Source organism: Ambystoma mexicanum, chromosome 3q (genome assembly GCF_040938575.1).
Source record: "Ambystoma mexicanum isolate Mex_15411 chromosome 3q, UKY_AmexF1_1, whole genome shotgun sequence".
Taxonomy (NCBI): Eukaryota; Metazoa; Chordata; class Amphibia; order Caudata; family Ambystomatidae; genus Ambystoma; species Ambystoma mexicanum.
In genome coordinates, this window is record NC_090926.1 from 574,993,346 (window position 1) to 575,013,918 (window position 20,573).

At 46.0% G+C, this 20,573-nt stretch overlaps 1 protein-coding gene across 5 annotated transcripts in view; it reads left to right on the forward strand.

Annotated features, from left to right (window-relative positions):
* The window catches only part of TCF20 (transcription factor 20), a 363,716-nt gene that overhangs the window by 136,919 nt on the left and 206,224 nt on the right, over positions 1-20,573 (forward strand). Inside the window, exon 1 of one of the 5 annotated variants that reach the window (XM_069654350.1) lies at positions 13,944-14,051. The exons of 3 other annotated variants lie outside the window; for them this stretch is intronic. In XM_069654350.1, the coding sequence (XP_069510451.1) occupies positions 14,044-14,051 (8 nt within the window). In that variant the 5' untranslated portion in view covers positions 13,944-14,043. Of the gene's footprint in view, positions 1-13,943; positions 14,134-20,573 lie in introns of those variants that run through there. One more of the 5 variants, XM_069654353.1, reaches the window with a different exon arrangement.

The following is a 20,573-nucleotide window of genomic DNA, read 5'->3' on the forward strand; positions in this document are numbered from 1 at the left end:
GCTTGGCAGTCACTGGAATCTCTTCTGGCTTTTAACAAATCATTGACCAAAACATACCGCACTTCCGGTAGCGACCCCAGCTACTTATCTTCTCACCCCACTCCTGAGAGTTTGGTGGTTCAGCCAGCTATGGCCACCTCAAAGCAGGTGGCGTACCCTACCATCCCTCCGGATAGGGATGACAAACGCTTCGTCAGTTGGGCACGCAAGGTGTTTTCTGCTGGGAGTATGGCATTGAAATCAGCCAACTCCACTTGTGCCTTGGCAAGATTTTCACACACAATTTGGAATTGTTTCTTTTGCAGCTGAGCATATTCCCAAAGGGGAAGAAAGGGATGGGTTCCTTGCTCTTGTGCAAGATGGCAAGGATGCCATATGTGAATCCCTTCAGTCTGGTTTGGACACGGCCGACAGTGTGAGCCGGTCCATGGCTGCGAGCATCGTTATACGCAGGTTTGTGTGGTTGCAGAAGTTGGGTTTTGCCCCGGATGTGCAAGCCCGTCTTTTGAACATGCCCTTTGATGGCGTGCATTTGTTTGGCAGCAAGGCTGACGAGAGCCTTGAGAGGTTAGACCTCAAAAGCTGCAGCAAAATCTTTAAGTGCAGATTTGCGTCAACCTCTGCCTTTTCATCCTAGGGGACAGCAGTGGAGGGGATGCTTTTTCCATTACTACTCCTCCTTTGGTACAATGAGAGGAGCCGCTCCAAAACAGTCATGAGGCCATGTCTCATGGTTCGCCGGTTGGGGGCAGACTGTCTCAGCATCTCGAAGAGCGGTGAGCCATTACTTCGGATGTGTGGGTCTGGATACAATAGCCCACAGCTACTGCCTTCCCTGCCTACAGCGGCCTCACGACAATCCACCAGGGAATCTCTCTTTGAAGCTTCCAGATCCGCTCTTCGTGCAGGAAATATTGACCCTCCTAGAGAAAAGCGCTATAGAACTGGTGCCTCTAGCGGAGAGTAACAAGGGTTGGTATTCCCCATATGTTTTGATCCCAAAGAAAGACTGGGATTTGAGACCCATCCTGGACTTGCGTTGGTTGAACAATCTCCTCAGGAAGGACAAGTTCAAGATGGTTGCCCTTTCTCAAGTCCTCCAGGCCCTTCAACTTCAGGATTGGTTGGTGTCTCTGGACCTATAGGATGCTTACTTTCATGTGCCGATTCATCCCAAGGACAGAAAGTACCTGAGGTTTGCGGCTGGCGACTCGCACTTTCCGTTTCGGGTCCTGCCATTCGGATTGACCTCCGTCCCGAGGGTCTTCACCAAGCTAATGGTGGTGGTGGCAGCATATCTCAGGCGAGGGGGGATTCACGTCTACCCCTACCTGGATGACTGGTTGATCTGTGCGCGTTCTTCCGAGCAAGCATTGGCTCACCTCGGTCTCACCTACTGCTCCCTCCACAGGCTGGGCTTCTCCCTCAATTTGAAGAAGTCGCATCTGACACCTACCCAACAGCTCCAGTACATCAGGGCTGTGTTGGACACGTCCTTGGGGAAGTGCTCACCTCCCAAGGTGAGGGCTCATCACATTATGCAGATGGTGGACAAGTTTCAATATGCCCAGAGTCTCCCGGCTTTCGAATTCTTAAGGTTGCTCGGCCTCATGGCATCCTGCATTTTTCTGGTGCCAGAGGCCAGGCTGAGGATGAGATCCCTGCAATGGGCCTTCAAAATGCAGTGGTCGGATCCCGTTCAGATTCCACTTTCGTTCTCCCAGGATCTTCTGTGGTGGTCCAACGAAGGGAACCTGATGAAAAGGGAGCCTATTTGGCAACCATGGCCGGAGGTGACTGTAGTGACGGATGCTTCCCTCACAGGATGGGGTGCTCTTGCCAACGATTTGACCGCCAGCGGTCGTTGGTCTCCGTCGGAGTCCAAACTCCACATCAATCTGTTAGAGCTGAGAGCAATCGGGCTAGCCCTGAAGGCTTTTCTGCCGTCTGTGCGGGGGAAGAGTGTCCTGATTATGATGGACAACACAGTGGCCATACATTACCTCAACAAAAAGGGGAGGGTTAGGGTCACTCCCGTTGTGCAGAGAGTCAATGCAGCTCTGGTTCTGGGCCATACAGCAGGGAATTTTGCTCTCGGCAGTTCATCTGGCCGGAGACGAAAATACAGCAGCGGACGCTCTCAGCAGGCATAGCACAATCTCTCATGAGCGGGAGTTGGCTCAGGAAGTTCTTCTGGAGATCTTTGCCCTTTGGGGAACCCCACAAGTGGATCTGTTTGCCACCAGTGCCAACTGGAAGTGCGAGAGATTCTGCTCAAGGGAATTTCCTCCGAGAGGAGCTTTACTAGACGCATTCATAGAGGAGTGGTCATTCCCACTGCTGTACACGTTTCTTTCAGTCCCCGTCATTCCTCCAGTGTTACGGAGGTTATGGAGGTTCTGATCCCACATGATCCTCATTACTCCGGATTGGACCAGGAGAGCGTGGTACCCGGACCTTCTGGAAATGCCCATCTGCCAATATAGCCGTAATCCCTACTGAGAGGATCTGCTCTCGCAAGAGGGGTGTCAGGTTCTCCATCCAGAGGTCAGGACTCTCAACCTTCACACTTGGTATCTGAAAGGTTGAGATATAAGGATTGGGACCTCCCAGATGATGTGATGGAGGTGTTGCTTTCAGCCAGAAGGCCAGCAACAAAATCCTTTTACCGTTGCCGTTGGCGCACGTTTTGCGACTGGTGCATAGGAAAAAAATGTTGATACTTTTTAGTGTTCCATTCCTATGGTTTTGTCTTTCTTACTTTCTTTGGCCCACGGGGGTCTTAAAGTCGGTACCATTAAAAGTTACCTGGCGGCGCTGTCCATATTTAAGCACTCGTCTGAAGAATGCTCTTACTTGAAGATTCCTTTGAATTCTCAATTTCTTAAAGGACTGACTAATGTGCTCCCGCCGTCCCCTTTCCAGGTGCCGGTTTGGGATTTGAATTTGGTTTTGAAATTTCTAATGGGTGCATTGAAAGACTTTGTGTTGAAACATGTGTTGGCTGTGATCAGAATAATATTGGGACACCATAAACCCAATTCTTTGGACAATTAATTATTGTACTGACTTAATTGCTGATTACTTCTATTTTATGTATACATGGGGCAAGCCTGACCAACTAGTATAATCATCTAATTGTATGCAACATTTTAGGTCAAGCGTGTAACCTCAATATACTAGTCACGCTGCATGCCACAGCACACATTTTATAGTCTAAGCGCACTTACAAGTGGTGGCACCCTGTCCTTTCTATTCCAATAAGATTACACACATTCTTGTATGCTGTTTTTACCTTCATATTAGTCTTATCCAGCTCTAATAAGAAGATACATTAACGTCATAACATTTCTTGGAAATCCTAAGAACAATCATATTATTTTTAGAATAATTATTGTAATCATCTTGCTGTTCTTGATATAAAGGTGTGATTCATAGAGACTTAGAGTTACATACTAAACGTTTGAGGTTTCAGAATATAAGAGGCTCATTGTCATCAAGAAAATCGATGAGTTTACATGGAATAATTGTGGTGTCATTATCCATATAATGTGTGTATTCCTCCTGATTATAACATTTAGACATGTTATAAGAAACAATACAGATATGGTGGGTGACAATGAAACATTTACTATTGCCCCTGATGAAATCACATAATCTTACTAGGCATTTATTTCGATTTAAATTGGATGTTGGGGAAGCTCATGAAGATATAAATACATATCTTGATAATTCCGCTCATTTAAAGAATAACCTATGGTATCAGCACATGAAAAAGGTGGGAAGAAGGTCAGATAAAAGCTGCTATACACATCTACCTTTTTCACTGATACCTATATGCGTTTGGAACCTCTAAAATATTCATAGCAACAGAAGTATTAGTGAAAAAGGCACATTGCCGGACGCACCTTGCACTTAGCCTAACCAGAAGACAGTTCCAAGGCAGAACAGCATTCATAGTGTGGATGAATAAAGCAACATCTCAAAGAGAAGAGGATTATGTACAAGACATAAAGTCAAGAGAGAAGCCAGAAACAATGCATCAAATAATAAAATACAAACAGCCTGGAGTAAGTGGAGCAGGAATCAGGATTGGAGAAAATGCAAGGATGAGAAGGGGAAGGAAATACGAGAATGCTGGAAAAGAGGTCAACTACAAAGTAAAGGAACATTGGTAACTCCTGAAGTATGGGCTGAAGGATTGGTTGTGTGCAAAGCAGCGGCATTAACCAGACAATGGTAACTAGTTGTGGAAAATGTAGAAAAGGAATGCAAAAAAAAATGGCTTAAGATTGCAAGATTGTTCACATGGATTGATGATGAGGGAAGAAATAATGGCACAGTGAACATTGGCTAAAACCGCAAGTGTGGCTGAGTTTTCGATGTACCAGACATGAAGGAAGGAACAGCAGTCCTGATGGGCCATTATTGGGCCTGTGGATCAAGAGCATTTAAAACGTTGCCACCAAAATTAGGAGGCGTTTGTTCATTGGTGCTCATAAGCATACCAGCCTTAGTAGTACCACAAAGTGACCTGCAGATTAAAGACTTTACAAAAATGGACACGCACCCGAGGGAGAAAAGAGTGTTTCATCGAAGCAGACGGGGAGAGATAATTACTTCTTAGCAAAAATCAATAGAAGCCTGTTATGACATTTCAGATGAGTAGAAGTTGTTCAGAACAGAAGTGATATTTACGGCTATATACCTGCCAGGAATTCAGACTGCAGTGAGCGCCAGGTGGCTATAAATCACCAGATGGGAGCTGCTGCAGTTGATCAATATGACAATAAAAGGATTTGATGCAATCAGAGCAGAGTTGAGGCTGATCAGGCTTATAGCTCTCCAGAACAGGTATGTCCTGGGCTTAATTTCCGCAATGGAAAGAGGTGTGTGCGCCAAGATCAGGCTTTCTTTCTGTACATTGTATGCCTGCCCATGATGAAGACAACAATGTTGTCAACCTTGCACACAGAAATGGTAGAAGGAAGTAGCAAAGACTGAGGAGGACGGCTGGTTTTCGTCTGTTTTCATGGATTCCAACTTGGTTGGCAAATATCTTCAAATTACTTGGAGCAGTACTAGTGTTGGTATTGCTAGGATTTTTTCTCCTAATGATCATCTTGTGACAATGACAGAAGACAGCCAAGAAAGCTATTGGGATGAAGATTATGATTGATATAGACGCTGGAACTGGTGAGCAGATGCAAAATTAGGAAAGTACATGTGAGAATATGAAGAAAAGTAAACTTGCAACACCAGGAACAAAGTTCCACTACCCTAAGGACCATAAAAAATATTTAGGATGATGGATAGTCTGTCCGCCATCAGGAGATTGCTGGCACATGACCTGGAGTGTGGATGAATATATAAAGAATGCATGTCACCCGAGGAGGGTGACAGATATGGGTCCCAAAGAAACAACAGTATGAAGAGATGATAAAGGAGAATGAAGAGAGGAATGTGGTTGAGGACTCAACCAGAGGGGGGAATGTAGAGGAGTAGTTGGACGAATTGTCCCTATCTCCATCATACTGGAACAGCAGGAGAAGGGCCCTATGTGAGACACCATGTTATGCCTATCCCGCATTGACTGTACGAGAGATGATATGCAATCAGACAACCGTATCGGATGTACCCTCACACTGAAAGTGTGGAAGGATGCTCTATGGAATGATGTCTGCACACACAATTGGACATTGTGGATCGCAGAGTGAAATCTGACGAGGGTAGAGTGATGTCATAAAGAAGATATACACCGCCATACTGAAACAATATGAAAATACTTGAGTGATGATGTAACTGAAGCAATAAGAGAAACCTGTATGAAATGATAAAGTAATCGTGAATTCAGAAGGGGACAAAGTAACGTGCTGACCAATAAGTGTAAATACGCACTAAGGCAAGGTAGAAAAGCTACATGGAAGCTTGCTATAGAGGAATATAGAACGTGGCAAGGACAGCCGTAGTTGGAAAATGGATGCCGGCTTGTGTTAATATTCAATTAAGCTACCTCAAACAGATCAGGGTTGCAGAGTCAGGAGACATTGGAAGAACAGCTTTGTGTGCAAAACAAAGAGGAGTCTATTTTGGTTTGGGATCAAGGATGCTATTTTTAAGGAATAGCTGCAAAGCACGAAGGGAGGCAGATGGATGAGCCATGGATGAGGCATATTTTTCTTCGATTAAAGAAGAAGAAAACATCTGCAGCAGCCAAGTTTTGGACAATTAAGTGTATAAAGTCTTTACAAGGTAGAGTGATCAAGTCTCTAGAGGCCGAAAGGAACAATGACACTATGTATAATTAAATCAAATGGCAGTAAGTAAGAGTCTAAAATTGACAAATTTATGGTCTCTTCACTTGTGGCTCAGAAGTTGAAACCAAGGGCTCTTCATTAAGCCTCGGATGAAGAGCTTATTCTCCTTTGAATGTCCTACAAGAGAGAACAGGCTACAAGGTCAACTACAGGCGGGAAACATTGGCTCATGGCCGGACTGATGAGAGATGATGGACTAATTGGGAAAGTGGGAGTAATCTGTTGTGATTCAATCACCTGGGTTTCGGTTTCCTTATATGCTGCTAGCCGAGCCAAAAGTCCACGGTTTGGTGAGAATGCCAACCAATCAGTGAGTCTATGAGGTAACCTGCTACAGTGTTGCATAGGTCAATCTGCTGCCATTTTGTTTGCTATAATCCGTATTGCACGTATTTAGAGGTAATTCGAGGTTTGTTTTATAGACGAGAGACTAAAACCAAAAAAGTGATGGGTGGAAAGTTTTGAATTCATCTCAACCACTGATTACAGATAAGAGACAGCCAATTACGTACTAACCCATATACATTCTATAAGTAGACATGTACCCCTAACCAATCCCTCCCGCTAATGTTTTATGGTTTGCCACGTAGGATGACATCATAGATGATGCATATTGTGGAATAAAACCTTTGTGTAATCAAGCTTGTGTGAGTGTGCAAGCACCCGTCTTAGGTCTACCAGTTGACCCTGCTTTGTTAAACTGAAAATATTTGGTCTGTGATTGGTAATTCCATCTAGCACAAGAGATGCTTTAAGGTAATCGAGCTCTCACTTGGTGGTTTCAGTTACCCTGAAATCATTTTTTCATTCACCTCGTTATTGCACATTGTGATGTTGCTTGTTTCTCACAATCTTTCTTCCTTTGTGTACATTTCTATTTGTTGACTTCTTCTATAAATTGTGGAATTTAGTCCTTCTCTGAATATCTCTATTTTGTTTTTGGGGAGCCATGGAAGTACTCCTGTAGTGTCTTCTAATTCCTTCTAAAACATGTTTTCTTATAAGCTTATCTGTTGATGGGGTAGACATTTCTTCATCACTTGAACCCATTTCTCTCTCAGATGTGGGTGATGTGCTTCTTGGGGTGCTAGTATGAGAAGATATTTTGGTAAGCATCATATTTTCAGGATCTGTAGATTAGTCTTGTGCAGTAATCCATTCATTATTGAAGATGTCTTGCGATGTGCCTCATTTTTCTATCCTGAAATTTCCTTAGAATGTTATCCATGGTGATGAAGTTTGATTGTTGCTTCAGATTCATTCATGGCTTCAATCCTTTTTGGTTGGGTTACTTTATTTCATTTTTCCATGACTCGTGAGATTAGCATTTCTATCATTTTTGTTGGATTCAGTTTCATGTTTTTGGTTACCAATTATTAGCTAGACCTGTTTGCCATCATCTAAATAAAATGCTTTTTGAAGAGAAGTAATTTCGCAAAATGAAGTGGTTGCTTTTTTTTGTTGGTCGTTAAATTGATTGCTTGTTGAGTCCTTTAGGGTATAGAGTACTTCACTTGCTCTTTTTTAAAAAAAATCAAATATGACTTGCATGCTTATTCTCTTACATGTTCATTTGTGCTGTTCTTTTTTTTTTGCTGTCTTCCAAGTTATACATGCATGTTATTTTTTTTTAGCCTTACCTATTGTACTAGTTGACGCAGTATATGCCTTGGAAAAAACATGAAAATGCATGAAACACTAGTCGGCAAATGTATTGGCAAAGATATTACAGTGATTGTATGAAAATGAATGCCACTATATAAGCAAAGAGCCTTTGAATACATTACTTATTAATGCACATGTACTACTGGCTATGGAGTATAAATGTATATTGCTAAATCACACTTTAATTCAAATTCTTTTTTTTACTTTCCCCATCCCCTTTTCCCATTCCCCTGGTCCCTTTTCGCATTCCCTTTCCCTCTTTTTTGCATTCTCTTGTGCCCCTTTCTCTGGCACTTCCTTGGATTTCCCAGTGACGTTTTTCACTCTCCCTCTCAGCCCCTCATCCTCTCGCCCCATTTCTCATCACCTTTTTAATACCCTCATCTCAAAACCAAATTCCGTCTGAGCCACGTCCCATGACCCCCGTCTTTGAGCAATGTCTCGTGACCCCCCTCCCCATCTGAGCCACGTCCTATGATCCCCGTCTGAGCCACGTCCCGTGACCCCCATCTCTGAGCCACGTCCCGTGACCCCCTCTCTGAGGCATGTCCATTGATTCCCTATCTCGAACCCACATCCACGCTCTGGATGAGTTGAGTGAAGGGCAGACACTGTGTCTGGACCTTGCCTGCTCCCCCTAATCATCCAACTTCTGCCCCTTGTATCACTCATCCTGCCTCTGGCCTGTGTCCTCTTTCCAATGTCTCCACTCACATTCTTCTCCCCAACTCCTGTTTCGAGGAGCTCCTGTCCCTTCCCACATCTATGCCCCTCATCCACCTTATCCCCCACAATCCTCCCAGTTTCGGCCTCCTCTTCAGCTCCCATTTTCACCCCATTATCATGTCTGCAGTTCCCACCACACTATCATACCCCCATCTCTGTCTCATCACCGGCCTCCTCCCATAATCCACCCCTTGTTAGACACCCAATCCCTCCTCTCAGCCTTTGCCCAGTCTCTGACCCTCCATGACCCTCTGCTTCCCTGTTGCCGCCTCCCTGTTGCTGCCCCTCTCTGCCTCCCTGTTGCCGCCCCCCTCTGCTTCCCTGTTGCTGCCACCGCCCCCCCTCTCTCTGCTTCCGGGTCGCTGCCGCCCCCCACCTCTCTGCTTCCGGGTCGCCACCCCCCCTCTCTCTGCTTCCAGGTCGCCGCCCCCCCTCTCTCTGCCTCCGGGTCACCGCCGCCCCCCCCCTCTCTCTGCCTCCGGGTCGCCGCCCCCCCCCTCTCTCTGCTTCCGGGTCGATGCTGCCCCTCCCCCCTCTACTTCCGGGTCACCGCTGCCTCCCCACCCTCTTTCCTTCCGGGTCACCCTCCTCTGCTTCTGGCTCGCCGCCCCCCCTTGGCAATTCTTCTTCCCTGTCCCCAGCCCTATTCCTTCCCCTTCCTCCCTTAATCATTTGCTTAACCCTTCTCACCTCCTCTTAAGGCCATCACACCTTAGTCCTTCACCTATCCCCCTTGCCAGCTTCATTCCCACTTTATCACCCGTCTCCTTTAGTTTTCCATCATCCCCCTTCTCTGCCTCCTGTCCTTCTCAGTGAGTCATCTCCATCTTCCTTCTGATCCCCATCCTCAACCCCTCTGTCCCATCACACCACCTTGTCATGCCCCTTAACTACTTGCTCCTTCTCTTCTCCAAGAACGACCTCAGCCCCCCAATTACATGGCCTCTCTACTCCCCATCACACTGCCCCTCTTCTGGTTTCCCCTCCCTCTTCTTGTTCATCTCCCCTGGTCCTTCTTCTTGCACCCCCCCACACCTAAATTCCTCTTCTACCTTTTCCCCCCTGGTCCCTCTTCTGCTTTTGTCCCGGTCCCTCTTCTCTCCTCCTCCGCCCAGTCCCTCTTCTCCTCCCCTAGTCCGGTCCCCCTTCTCCTTTCCCCTTGCCCCCTGGTCCCTCTTCTCCTTCCTCCTCCCCTCGGTTCCCCTGCCCTCTGTCTCTCTTCTCCACTGGTCTGTCTCCCCCCAGTAGCTCTCTATCTGCCCTCCCCTGGTCTCTTTTCTCCTCTTTCCACCCACCCCAGACCCCTCTTCTCCTCTCCTTTCACTGCAGGTCCCTTTTCTCCCTCCTCTTCCCCTGGTCTCGTTAACTTGTCTACCTGTGGCCCTCGTTTCCTTTTCTGCCTGTGGTCCCTCTTATTTTTCCACCCCATGTCCCTCTTCTCCTCCATCCGGTCCCTGTTAATTATCGCCCGAACCCCTACCCCTCACCCACAGCAGTCTCCAATCTCTTCCCCCCTCTATTGTTCTCTCCCTCCCCTGTCCCCCATCCTAGTTCTCTCCCCTGGCACTCTTTACCAAACCCATCCCCCTTCCTCAATACCCCTGCTCCTCTTTCAACACCCCACCCTGTCCATCTTCTCAACCTCCAGTCCCTTTTTTCTCCCCTCCCCCTCTGTCCCACTCTTCCCCTTCCTCCCAGTCCTGCTTGCCCCCACTATCCCAGTCCTTGCCCCCAGCCCCGCTTCTCCCCTCCCCGGTTGCGCTTCTCCCCCTCTGCCTCTTCTTTCCTACTCCCCCCCCTCCATCCTGGTCCCTCTTTTTCTCCTCCTGTCCTTCTACTTCCCTATCCCTCTTCACCTCTACCCGTCTCTCTTCTCCCCCTCTTCACCTGATGCCCCTTCTTATCCCACACTCCCTCCTCCCCTAATCTTCTCCCCTGCACCCCTTATCCCCCACCCACTTCGCTCAGCCACTGAACCCCTCCTCTTATTCTACAATCCCTTGCACCCCTTTCTCATTAACCTTGTCCAGCTGTTTAATCTCCACCCCCTCTCTAATCCTCCTCCTATTAATACCCCCACACCTTTTTCTGATCCCCCAACTCTTAACTCGCCCACCACACTCTTGGATCTCCTACCCTGCTCTCTCATCCACCAACCATCTCTCCTAAGGAGTGGTGTCCTGCCAATGATCTCTGCCTGAATGCCAGTAAAACCGAGATTCTCCTCGATTCTCCTCATGGGCACACCTACTCCCTCCTTTCCTGTCACTCTGGCCGGCCTCTCTTGGCTCTCTTTCTGCTTCCACCTGTGAGGCTAAAAACCTTGGTCATCTTCGACTCCACCCTCTCCTTCTCTCCTCACATTTCTGCCGTCTCTAAGAAGTCACACTACCAGCTGTACCTCCTCCAGAGGTATTCTTCCTTTCCTCTCCTTCCCCCATAAGCTCACTGTCTTCATAGCTCTGGTTCTCGCTAGGCTGGACTTTTGCACCAGCCTCTTTCTAAATCTGCCTGCCTCTACTCTCCACCCTCTGCAACTCATCCAAAACAGGACTGCGAGACTTGTCCTATGCCTCAAGCCCAGGGATTGCATCTCTCCAGTACTGAAATCTCTGCCCTGGCTCCCAGTGGCGACAAGGCTCAAGTTCAAAACCCTCTGCATTGTCCACAAGGCCTTCTGGGGCTTGGGACCTGAATACCTTCAACTCTCTTCCTAAATATCTTTCTTCTTGAGCTCTTACTCATCCGTCTCCAACTCACTCGGGGTCAGTCGCTTCTCCAAGTACAAGTTGTTGGTAGATCTCTTTATTTCACTGGGGCCTCCCCCTGGAACAGCCTCCCTGCCTCTCTGAAACTTGAGGAGAACCATCTCTGGTTCCGGAATCACCTCAAGACCTTCCTCTTTGCTTCTGCTTTCTCTCCTCTCCCCTGTTGATCTCCTGGCTGAAACTGCACTGGTTACCTGGCTACCCTCTGATCTCTGGCCCAGGTCCCCTCCTCGCCAGTTGCACACCTGCACTGCCCCCCTGGCAACCCTTGCACTCTGGGGCTGTTTCTGTATCCCTACAGCCCCTGGCCAGCACTTGACACCTGATGTCTGCACTTACCTGTGCATTTGCCACCAGCTGGCCGCACTTTTTATTTGTTTTACTGTTTATCCCATGTACTGCACTGCCCCCTCCCCTTCACCTGCGCAATCTCAATGTCACCTGGCCTAGGAAGATCGCTGTCTCTGTCTTCCCTCTGTTCCCCCCTCCCTTGCCTTGTTGCACCTTGAAACACTTGTGTATAGGCACGCTATAAATGCCATATCATATTGTATGTCCACACCCCTATTGTTCTCACCTTTTACTAATTCCCTCTTTCTCACCATCCACCCATTCTCTCCCCTTTGGCATATCTAAACTTTTGTAACTTTTTGAGTCTTCCAAGAAGGGTGCCTTCAAATGTTTTTGGGAGAGTGATCCTAATGAAGTCGTTGCAGGGGCAATGGGCTTGTTGGGAGGATGACAATGAGAACCATGGGGAGGGCCATGTTTAAATGAGGTTGAGTATAATGAAGAGCGGTTGGAGACCCTTCACAATCCTGCTCTGTACTAAAACATTTTAGATTAATTTTAATCTGTGTTGTTGAGTCTTTGTTCAAAAAGGTGTCACAGGCGTATTTATTATTGTAGCTGGCAAGTGTTTCGACCCTCTGGGGGTCTTTCTTAAGGCAGGGTATAGAAGATGAAGTAGAAATCCATTTGGGAATTCTGGGGAGCATCCCCATGCATACGTATGGTGGATGATCCACAGATTCAAACAGAAGGGCCTGATGGGTGCCTTTTAGGAGTCCAGTGCGGCTGCCATGGAATCCCAATGACACCCATCAGGCCTTATCTTTGAATAAATACACCAGTGACACCTTATCCAAGCAAGACTCTGACTCATCAATAAATATTAGAAATTGATCTAAAAACTTTTAGTACACAGCGCGATTGTGAAGAATCTCCAATCACTCTGACATGTTTTAGTTCCAGGACAATGGAGCACTGTCCTAAGAAAAACCGGCACATGCGGCAGTGTACGTCCCAAATCACCAAACAGACGCGGGAGTTGAGTTCCACGCCTCAAGTGCTCCCAACCCTTACTGTGGAGTATAAGGCGTGTGCTCTCCTCGCCCACTCCCTCTTCTCACTTTTGCTGCCCACTACTGCTGACTCCACTTATATTTTCTAATCCATTCTTCTTCACATATGCCACTACCCATGATCTCCAGAGGTCAAAGTGGTAACTAAAGGGTCGACATTACATTACCCTTTGCTAAAATTAGCTGTCGTTCCCATATTCTTTGACGGCTGGGAACACTGTGTGGAGGACATTTTTAAAATTGTTTGACTGCCCCCTTTCTAGCTGCTTATGACCGAACACCCATTCCCTGAGCCTCCTCGTTGCGCGATCTGGTCCAGCAGTGATCAGCGTTTCTCTTCGGCATTTAAGAAACTGATTAACATGAAATTGTTGCAGGCAAAGATGTTGACGTAGCCAACACGCGGGTAGGAGGGTGACTTGAGTCTTTGCAATGTACCTTAAGAGGTGAGTGTTGGGTCATTAGAACTGGAAGAGTGTATGTATCTGCATGCTTTGAGGACATGACTGAAAGTAATACATGCATGCTTAGACTTCCGATTTTTCACTCAAAAATGCTGATGTTTTTTACTGTATCTCTCCTAAAAATATCTCTAATAACAATGCGGGAAATTCAATCCTCTCGCTTCAGGTGATAAAATCTACTTCCCCGGTGATCTAAAATGTTGGCATGTATGGTCGTTTAAGAGCATTTTCTTAAACTATTTTTCTTTGTCTTTACAGTACAGATTAAAATACAGTGGGTGGGATTTGAGTGGGGGATGGTTGGGGGGGGGGTTGGGGGATCGGGGTGGACCGTGGTTCAATTGGGGCCAGCAGGAAACCATTCCACTACTTGTGTGTTAATGTAGACTCCTGCGTGCCATTTTATGAGCCTTTTCGTCTCCAGCCCGCACACCCGTTCTTGGTATTTCTCCCACCCTCCTTATCCCCCCGGTTTACAATTCCCGGTTGCGGGTGGCCTCGCCCTCTTTTTGTAATGCTCTATTTGTAGCTCCTCCTTCGGGCGTTTAGGGCAACCGTGAATACATGTATGTAGAATGGAACGGAATGATTTTCCTCCGTGACGGGGTGGGTATGTGTGACCCCCTCTTCTCTTGGTATCGCGAGCGGGGGAACGGTGCCAGATTGTAGGGGCGGGGTGCGCTGTAACTCATGAGGCTGATGATGATGATGGAGGTGGTGACGACGATGATATGATCCCATGATAAGGTAGCCGAACAATTCACGGCGCTAGAGGTGACGATGTTTGACGAGCTTCTGTAGGACTAGGACCCCGTCCTTTTGGACACAGGTTAGGGGGTGCAAACACACCAATAATTAACATCTCAAGCCGAATTTCATTAAAGAACGGGCCTGGCGGGGGCGTGTCGTGAAACTGCAGTGCTTGCGTGAAGGAAAAGAGGGAGGGGCACGACGCACTTGATAAGTAACACCAACCTTTGGCATTCTTGCCGTGAGATTCATGTCTTTTTCGCGGGCTATTTACACATACGCTTTCCTTTCGTTTCTAAATGTACCCTCACTGTAGGAAACGTTTTAAGGAATACGGTTGATTGCCACTCGTTGATATGCGTTGTCTTACAGTTGTGAATATTTTAATATGAAATTGGACCTTTTTAAAAAAAATAATTTTCGGCTTGTTTCCGTTGCTCGGGTTGCGCTTTTGCTTGACAGCGCTTCCGGTCTGGCCGTTGTCGCGGCCTGATGATGACGTTACGGGGTCGCGCGGCCATATTTTGTGTCCTAGAATGTGAACTCTAGTCTTGGGGTGCAGTGCCAGCATTTGCAGTCATTTCTAATTAAAAAAAAAAAATGGCGATGCTTCGCTGGCAACAGGGAACGCCATTCTGCCTCTTTATTGATTTCTTATGCAGTCAGCTGAACCGATATGGAGATATTAGTTTCTATTAACCATGGGAGGGTACGATTTGATACTTAGTATCGTTCATTTGTAAATCAAAATTATGTTTCGGCTGCGGATCCTTTGAGTTTTCATAGCTGTCCCTACGTTTTTCAAATGTGCACTTTTATAAGGAGACGTGTATGTGTGTGTGTGTATATATATATATATATATATATATATATATATATATATATATATATATATATATATACACACACATATGAGCTGTTAATTTGACAAATCTGTGCACGAGTTTACATTGTTACACAGCAATTAAAGCAAATTAGCAGTGCAGCGTAATACAATAGATTGCGACTTACACCATCCATAGACTGACATAAAGCAAGTCTTGTACAGGGAGAAGGCATAGAAGGGTCGTGGCGGTTGTACCGTTTGGGGAATGCATTGAATAATAATAAGCTGATGTTCAATGACGAGCTTCCGGGGCGGGTGATTGAGCAGTTGGTTAAGACAAAGGGATATTGATTGCCATCTGTAACATTGTAATTTTTGTGTGTACGTTATTGAATGCTTCCATGTTTTGCATAAACAATAACTAAGGCTTCCCCTTTTTGTTTATTTTTGCACCATTTCTGTCAGTATTTACCCATATTTATTTTCTGGCTTTTTTTTCTGTATTTATCCACATTTATAAAAAGATAATTTGCAACGAGTATTTTTCTGCATTCAAATAAAAATGCATTTATTAAAGCACACATGCAGCCATATGGGAAACAAATGTTAGCTCAATTTTTTCCCACAACAAATGGTTGCTCTTGTGACTGCTGCTGCCTTAAGATATATGCTGTCAGCAATTTGAAGAGCTTTGACACTATTTTTTATATGGTATGGCATTTATAACGTGCCTGTACTCAAGTGTTTATAGGCACAACAAGAAAAGGAGGGGGAAACAAGGGAGGACAAAATAACGATCTTATAGGCCTGTTGTTCATATCGTGCAAGTGCAGGGAAGGGGAGAAGTGCCAGGGGGGAGAGGAAGGGGGTAGTGCAGTTAATTCAGAAGTGCAGCCAGTGCTAATACGTGCAGAGAGAAGGGACTGTAGTGTTGCCGATACAGACCCTTAAATGCTGGAGAGCCCGGAGGCAGTGCAAGGGCAACTGGACACGCAGGAGCCTGGGCCCGAGGTCAGAGGGTGACCATTGACTAGAGCAGTCTGGTGCATCAGCAGGGGAGAGGAAGAGAGAAAGCGGAAGCAAAAAGTAAGGTCTTGAGTTTCTTCTGCTCAGGTTTGAGAGACAGGGAGGCTGTTCCATAGGGAGGGCCCAGCTGAGGAGATGCTCCCAACTCTCTGCATAAGAAGCATCTGACCCTCAGAGAGTTGGCGGTGGATGAGCGGAGAGCTTGAGAAGGAGGATGTTTTGGAATTGAAAGCTGGAGGTAGAGCCGTCCAAGGCCCCAGAAAGGATCAAGAGTAGAGGCTCGAAGATTTAGAAAGAGGCTCTTCAATAGTCCAGCCTAGAGAGGACCAGAGCTCTGGAGACAGTGAGCTTCTGTGGGAAAGTGAGAAAAGGATGAATACCTCTGAGGAGGTGCAGCTGATAGTGTGACTTCTTAGAGACGTCAGAGATGTGAGGAGAGAAGGAGAGGGTGGAGTTGAAGATGACCCCAAGGTTTTTAGCCTCACAGGTGGAAGCAGGAAGAGCGCCAAGAGAGGCCGGCCAGAGAGTGACAGGAAAGGAGGGAGTAAGTGTGCCGATGAGGAGAATCTCAGTCTTACTGGCATTCCGGCAGAGATCATTGATGGCACACCACTCCTTAGGAGAGAGATGGTTGGTGGATGAGGGAGCAGGGTAGGAGATCCGAGAGAGTGGTGGGTGATTTAAGAGACTTGGGGGTCAGAAAAATGTGCGGGGTATTAAGGGGCGGAGGATTAGAGAGGGGGTGGAGATTAGAGAGTTGGACGAGGTTAGTGAGAAAGGAGAGAGAGAGAGAGAGAGAGGTGTGTGTATATTGTGTGTATATATATCCCAATGAGGAGGATCTCAGTCTTACTGCATTAAGGCAGAGATCATTGGCGGCACACCATTCCTGAATTTCGGCCAGACAGTCTGGTTCGAGAGAAGAAGCAGAGATGGCCGAGGGAAGCCTGAAAGGTAGCTGAGTGTCATCCACATAAAATTGGAGCAGAAAGTAGCGATGCAGTGGCCAAGAGGTGCCAGGTAGTGGTTGAAGAGTCACAGAGAGAGGTTAAACCCTGGGGGAACACCACAAGTAGAGATAGAGATTGAATAGAGGAAAGACCCCATTTGCACCTGTGAGGGTCCGTCGGTGAGAAAGGAGGATAACCAGGCTAGGGCCTGATGAGTAATACCAAGGTTGTCCCAGAGATGATTGAGCAGGATGGCATGGATGACCGTGTCAAAAGCAGAGGATAGGTCAAGGAGAATGAGGACAGGAGGGAGATTACAGTCCAGATTGGAGAGCATGTCTTCAGGGGTGTTCAGGAGAGCAGTTTCTGTGCTTCTGGCAGCTCTGACACTGAGGCAAACAAACAGATTCAGTATGTAGATTAAGCTGGGAGATGGCCAGCTTTTACAAGAGTTTTCCCAGGAAACGAGTGATGGAGATTGGGCGATGGTTAGCCGTAGAGGAAGGATCGGCTTAGGGCTTCTTTAGAAGGGGGTGCACACAAGAGTGCTTCACGGGGGAGGGGAAAGTTCCAATGGCAAAAGAGTGATTACAGAAATCTGCCAAGGCTGGAGCAAGGGTGTTGATGTGGTCCTTGATAGTTCTAGATGAGAAGGGGAGAACCTGCTTTGATGAGACTTTCATAGATCGGACTTGTCTAGAAACATCGTCGGGGGTGAACAGGGCAAAGGAGGAGAAAAGAGGAGGAAAGATAGCCTCAGACGGGCCAGGAGTCGTAGAGGAGGAGCAAGAGGTGGTAGAGGAAAAGAGGGTGGACAGGTACAACTTTTACACACTCCATGCAGCCAATCCGCAATGCTATGGATGAGGGACATCATACTTCAAAATTCACTAAGGGTGCGTTGTACATCCTCCAGGCGAACAATATATACAACAAAACAATTTATTAAGACCATAAGTCGTGGAAAGGAAAGATTACATCATATTGCAACTGTATGTCTTATAAAAATAGAAATGTATCATACTCATTTCATCATTAAACAATTGGTTATCTCTAAACTAAACAAAGCGACTTCATTTCATAACCATATATATATATATATTGGTTACCCCAACTTCACTCAATTTATCCAATCAGACGTACCTCTATTTCTCTAAAGTCACACTCCCACACTACTGTAACCATTCATTCATAACCTGTTGGTTAATACAGGTATTTGACCAAAAGAAACATGTTTGGATAGTTCTTGTGCACTCTGTTCATCTAAATGTGTGGCTCTTGTTCTACAACAATAGGGTTGTCTACACGTGTTTTGGCTGGACTGTGCACGCCTTTTTAGTGTGGCTCTCCGATGATTCAAGACTTCTTCAGGATAATTGTGGGTGTCTAGCTGTGCCCCACCTTCTACGCCTTAGTGTGTTGGTCGCTTATCTATAAATAAATGAACATACATATTACCACAAAACTATCCCCACTTGTCAATTCTCCTGTAGAATTGATCTACTCATGCTTATCTCACATCAAGGTCTTCCTCCAAGGGCACATTGTTTGTATATGTCTAGTTATGTATTGAGTATGTATTTGGAATGATGAAAATGGTATGCATGGGAAGTAAGTGGCTTAGTGCTTGTTGAATGACGTATGTCCAGTGTATTTTTGCACAGCACCAGTCACTTTTAATAGCAAAAAAATGAAATAAGACTGCTTTGAAATGAGTTATGTACAAACCACGTTGGTTATTATTTGATGACTTACTTGATGGAATTTTGACGCACCTTGTGGTGTTCTTAATTATGTACTATCATTATTCAAATATGTATTTTTTACAACTTCAATGCAATTGCTTTCGATTCCTTAAGTAAGGCAGTAACAGTGAATGTCTTCTCCTTGATGACGAATGGCCTAAACCACAAGTCTTTTGTGTTTGTTGTGTAAAGGGGATTTCCCCTTCTGTTGAGGGATTGCTTGATGGTTTATACCTCCCTCTGCCTCTCCTATGCTGTTGGTTGCTTCCTCCAGGGATGACACTGGTTGCTGGCTCAAGTACTTGCAAAATTCTTGTTCCACTTCTAGTGACTATATCAAGTGAAGTCAGACCATCTATCAGACCCTCCAGGTTATAGTGTTTTTGCGATCCCATAAAATGCTGCGAAAACGGCCGTTTTGCGCAAAATGCCACATAAAAGGCTGTTTTGTGCAAAACCAGTATCTTTAAAAAAAAAACTTTTTTTTTTGAAAAACGAATCTGCTAAAATTAGTTTAAAAACAAAATACTCAGGGTGCCAGGTTCTCTGCTTTTTTTTTTAGGCAAGAAATGAAATGCGCCAACACATCTCATCAGTTACGCCCAAAAAAAGAGCAGCCCAATCTACAAGGGACATATGAATGGGCCATTTTATATGTGCGCCCATTCAGATGGACTTTTTCACACCCTTGATCAAATATAGTGCAGTTTCTGCCAATTTAAAAGCGCATCCCTCATTTCCAAGCAAGATGCACTTTTAAATGTGCAGATATTCTAGGCAACCCTACGTGCACAGGATGTGGGGATGCCGCTGCATGACAGGGTCTTTCCTGACCCTGTCATGCATTTCTTTTATGGTATGAACCGTTGCTGTGTTGCTTGCACTTCTGTTGCTCAAACAGGATAAAAATGCATTTTTTGGGTCGCATTTTACAGTGGCAGGCCCCTGAAGGGCCTGTCCCTTTGAAAGGCGCTGGGAGCTTGCATAACACTGTCGGGAGAGAGATTCTATTCAATGTACTACCCATTTTGATGACAAAAATCGATCGAATGGTACAATTTGATCTATTTCGTCCAGTACTATTCGATCGATTTTTAAAAATACTGAACATGTGTTGCGGGGGTGTCAATCGCTCCCTAAATTCAGTATTTTTGGATTAGGCGGTTGCAGGGGTGTCCCCCGCTTCCTCAAAATTGGAGGCGGGGACAAAAAAAAAAAGAAATTAATGAAAAAGGGACCCTGCAGACTCTGATCTGTCCCTCTAACGCGGGTTGGATCTGACACCGCAGGGTAAGCGGCAGCGACCAAGCATTTAAGTAGGGGAGGGTGGTGGTGGGGTGGTGGTGAAAGGTACATTTTCGGTTGTTTGGCTGAAGTGCAAATTAATTTGCGGCAAAATTGACTATGGTCAATTCCACCGCAAATAATTACACTTCGGTCAAACAACCCAGAACACCATTCAAGGCAGCTGGTCAGCGCACAATTTGCGCTATAGCGCAAACCTCTGGAAATGCGCCGGTCACCTTTGAGAATAAGGTGACCTGGTCATTTCCAAAAATGGGTTGTCTAAAAATAGCATATCCTTGGCTCTATTTTAAAATGCCCCATTTTTTGAGGATCTGCCTCAAAATCTACATTAAAAAAATGGTTACACTATGAGAGGGAAAGGAGAAATAGGAGAGTGATGGGTGAGATGTGAAGTGATAGGCAAGAAAGTAGAGGCAGAGCAGTGGGTCAGAGGAGGAAGTGGTGTACAAGAGAGCAGAGTAAGCAGTGATGCAGAGGGCCAGAAAACTGAGAGCGAGCAGAGGTACAGAAATTAGAGGGAGCGTGTGGTCAGTGAGCCAGAAAGCAGAGAGGAAGTGGTTGGCTGGAAAGAGGCAGTGAGCTGCAGATTGGGGAAAAGGATGAGGGAAGAGTGCACTAGAATGGGAGAAAGGATGCAAGATGCAGAAGCAGCACAAAAGAATGA